Source organism: Pundamilia nyererei, unplaced genomic scaffold, assembly GCF_000239375.1.
Source record: "Pundamilia nyererei isolate P.nyererei 1_Seehausen unplaced genomic scaffold, PunNye1.0 scaffold00244, whole genome shotgun sequence".
Classification (NCBI taxonomy): Eukaryota; Metazoa; Chordata; class Actinopteri; order Cichliformes; family Cichlidae; genus Pundamilia; species Pundamilia nyererei.
The window spans coordinates 754,980-759,456 of NW_005187645.1; the positions used below are offsets into that span (position 1 = coordinate 754,980).

The window sequence follows — 4,477 nt, forward strand, 5'->3', positions numbered from 1 at the left end:
AAAAAAAAAAAAAAAAAAAAAAAAAAAAAAAGAGAAAGCTACACTCAACCTACAATCATTTTGGAGAGGCACAAGTGAAGCACCTGTCTGCAAAACTAGTAGATGCACATTGCCAACTGGACAATCTCAGGCATCGAGACGCAAACTGCAGCCATTCTCCTGTTCAGCAGGTAGATGTGAGAATGTAGCTCAGTGATCTTTGACAAAAACTGTCAAACTGCACGGCAGGAAAAAAAGAAATATTAATTAAATCATATTAATGGGACAGTTTCAAAGTCAGCACATGGAATTCAAAACCAGTTCCTGAAATTAAATTATGATGCCCTTTTCATCCCCACGTGCAAATACAGAGTTATATTTGGAAGGTAAGATTTTGTTATTACTTTGTTTTATTTTTTTATATAGTGTCTTTCAGTCTTCATTTTTTTTTAAATCTATGCCCCTTGGTATTCAGTTACTTTAAAAAGAAATGCATTCATGACTATCACAACTTCACAGTTTTTCTTTTAGTTTTTACAGCACATTTTGCTGTTGCCAGTCTAGAGGCTTTTATTTTAATACTTAATTTGTATTTTATCTTCCCACAGCCCAAAGACATGCAGTTAGTGGGTGTAGGTTAATTGGTGATTCTAAATTGCCCATGGGTGTGAATGGTTGTCTATCTCCCTGTGTTAGCCATGCAACAGACTGGAGACCTGTCCAAGGAGTACCCCGCGTCCCCGCGACAAAGACTCCAGTCAGGCCCACTAGAACGCCCTGAAAATGCATAGATTTTGAATTTTTCACTGTATTTTCACAAATTTTAAGCCTTTCCTATTAATAAAGAACCCCCATTATTCATTTTACAACAGAAATTAAGTAAAAAATTAAGTAACAGGTAAAAAGTTTAAATGACAGACATTTCCTGTTTTTTCACTATCTACTGTATTAAATTGTGTTTGAAACAAGCTCTCATTCTTCAAACTAATTTGTAATTTTAAATGTTAAACTATTGTTTGATTAAACATCCAGTAATAATACAGAAAAAATATATATTAACAAAGCACTCATCATATCAGGTCAGGACTCAAAGCAAAAAATAAAATCTTTATTCAGGTCAAGTGTTAAACGGCCAAAGCCGAGTCAGTGGGTGAAAACTACGTCTTGGAGGTAATTTAGAAAACACAGAGGACACTATGTTAGCAAAGCAAATGTTAAGACAAAGAAGGAGCAGTATATGCACAGACTGAGGGCTGACTGGGAATTGGAAACAGGAGAAGAAAATAGAAATCTGAAAATACATTAAACCTATACAGCCCAAAGTGACCTGAAATAACGTGGACGGAAACTTAAGAATAAAATACTGTGAAAAATCATGAGAGTGAACACGAACACATAAGTGCCTTTCATCTGTTTATCACTTGAAGCCATCTTTTCAAAAACTCTTCGGTCACTAAAATCCAGTTTGTTCAGTTTTTTTCCCATTACTCCCTGTCAGCTCATTTCCTCGTCCGCTGGAGCAACATTTCCCTGAACTTTCGTAACTTCCTGTGATGCTTTGTAAATTGTAGATAGAAACAAACTTTCATTTAATGTTGAATTCAAAATACTAGAAACAACAATATCGAGATCAGTGATTGGCCTGAGGGTTTCAACTTTGCCCTCAATGTTTCCTGTAGAGGTGAAGGAGGAACGTTTCCAGCTGCTGTACCGTTCTTTGTTTGTAGTAGACTGAGGTACAGATTGCTCAACATTTGTGTACGGTAAATGTTAATAGTTGTCAGGAATGAGGAGATTTATTTGTTCTCAGCTTTGTTTAGGGTGTTCCAGTCAGAGCGTGAAGTTGTTGCAAGTTAATTATTGAAGCCATATTACAATGTATCAGCTGATTTTCAACCTATGAGCTACAGCTTAAGACTTGATTGAAGAGTTTAATGAGCCTGAGTGATAACAGAGATGATTCAGGGGATTTTCTTTTTTTCTTGACACGGACGTCGTGAAGACACCAGAGAGCTGAATAGCGAAGAAGCTAGTGGGAGAAACGCAGAGTGAGTAGAACTTTGATTTATTTGAGCCTCCCAGGTTTTTCTCTCCATCACAAAGCAGCTGCTTTTATCTTTGTTTGTTAGCTTATGTGGTGAACATTTGAAGACTCTAATCTCTGAGGTCTTGAATTGGCTAAAGACTCCAAACCCCCAACAACGAAGTCTCCAACATTCGGCTCAGAGCCTTTCAAACAGAATGAGCAGGTAGAGATTTGTTCATCAGATCCTTTTAAACACAGAAAGCCTGACTGTGATGTTATGTTTACTAAGACTTAGGTGTTCTTGAAGTGCACCCTGAACGGTTTCATAATCAAACTATAAAACTGAAGTGCTGTTGCTAAGCTCTAGTTTGGCTCTGAGGCTGTTTTATTGTTGTTTTATGAAGGAACAAAGTGCATTACTGGAATGGGTGAGTTCTTCCTGCTGGGTTCCTGTAAGTGCCATTGTTGGGATGGATTTATGGAGGATCTGTGGAATTCACAGCAGTTCAATTGTAGTTAATCCCTCACACCTGTGTAACCACAGTTAATGTTTAAATTTTGAGTTCAGTGTTATCGCTTCAGAAATTCAAATCCATTTCTTCCTTTATCAATTATATTTAACCTTCTATTTCCAGATGTAATAAAATAGAAGCAGTAAACACTGAAATCGCAGCATGACTTTTCCTCAAACTCTTCAAAACACAGAGTCACACTGCTTAAGTTCAATATTTGTATCCAAATCTGCACCAAGACAGAGTCGACACAATAGATTTTTTCCGTTAATGCTAATAATATTTCAAATGTCATGTGTGACAAGTGGAGAAGCACAGAGAGATTGTGAGTACCAAAATAACCTAAAATAGAGTTAAGCTTATCCTCTAACTAACCACCATCAGTGTGTTTTAATAGTAGTAAGGATGCCAACACAAACTTGTCACTGATGTGTTCTGTTCAGCAATGAGCCAGTGGCAGGTGTAAGCTTATTAGTTCTTCTAAAAGTAAGTCTAGCGGTTTGGCAGCCATCCTGAAATACATCAGCTGATGGCAGCTTCTTCTGCGTCACACTGCCGTCTGACTGCCACATGAATGTTTTGTGTTTCCTCTGCAGGTGAAGGTAGAAAGTGTGTGTGAGCTGATGTGGATGTGAATTCAGCAGCATGGATCAGTGTGAGGACAGAGAGGAGGGAGTCCCTCCCTCTAAAACCACTCTGTGTGGGGAACATGAGAGCCAGACCAAAGCTCAGAGGTGAGATGACCATCTCTAACTGTCCATGACTCTTCTCCATGTCACAGCTCAGCACTCACATCACTGCTCCATCATTATTCACAGGAACCAACCTGGAGCTGAACCCAGCTGTGTGTCCTTAAAGAGTGATGGGTCAAAAAATCGCCTCATTTATTTTAAAGGACAAAAATCATCTGCAGAGAGGTGAGCTGTTAGTAATATGAACTTTTTGACAGTTACAATTTTGGTGCCTGTTGAAAGTAGGAACATGGGTAGTCCTGTAAAGGCCAAATTAAAGTGTTTACGTCTGGGTGAGACCGTTCCCCTTCCCGATACGTAACATACCGATGATTTGTCATGTCCTGAGGTGTCACATAGGAACCGGAAATGTAACCTTCCGCGCCCCTATGACGCGTGCCGGGTTGTGGATAGAATCCAATAGAATGACTCTCCCGGTGGTAACACACGTTCCAGACTTGTATTCCAGCCCTAACCTTAAACTTAATCCTAATCCTAATCCTAACCATAACCTTATCCCTACTCTTAACCACAACCTTAATCATATTAGATAGTATTTTCCAAAGCGATTCATAATGAGAAAGTAAAATAAATGTACATGTGTAGATTCAGTCCAAACAGTTCTCATGCTTCCTCCTGTTTCTGAACAGGTAACATAGACATGTGTTGGGTGGCCAAAAGCATAACATACCGATGATTTGTCACATTAAACATATTATGCTTTGGGATGAGCAAGGAACTGAGCAAGGAATACCTTTATTCCACAGGGTGGGCCATTTATATGGATACACCGTAATAACATGGGAATGGGTGGTGATATTAAAGTCCTGTTTGTGGCACATTAGTATATGTGAGGGGGCAAACTCCTCAAGATGGGTGGTGACCATGGTGGCCATTTAGAAGTCAGCCATCTTGGATACAACGTTTGTTTTTTCAATAGGAAGAGGGCCATGTGACACATCAAACTTATTGGGAATGTCACAAGAAAAACAATGGTGTGCTTGGTTTCAACGTAACTTTAGTCTTTCATGAGTTATTTACAAGTTTCTGACCACTTATAAAATATGTTCAATGTGCTGCCCATTGTGTTGGATTGTCAATGCAACCCTCTTCTCCCACTCTTCACACACTGATAGCAACACCGCAGGAGAAATGCCAGCACAGGCATCCAGTATCCATAGTTTCAGGTGCTGCACATCTCGTATCTTCACGCCATAGACAATTGCCTT

General features: G+C 39.1%; 1 protein-coding gene across 1 annotated transcript in view; it reads left to right on the forward strand.

Annotated features, from left to right (window-relative positions):
• The first annotated feature begins 677 nt into the window (after positions 1-677).
• LOC102211173 (protein NLRC3-like) overlaps positions 678-4,477 on the forward strand; it is a 14,103-nt gene continuing 10,303 nt past the window's right edge. The window contains exon 1 of the mRNA XM_005749437.1: positions 678-736. Coding sequence (XP_005749494.1) covers positions 678-736 — 59 coding nt within the window. The remainder of the gene's footprint in view (positions 737-4,477) is intronic.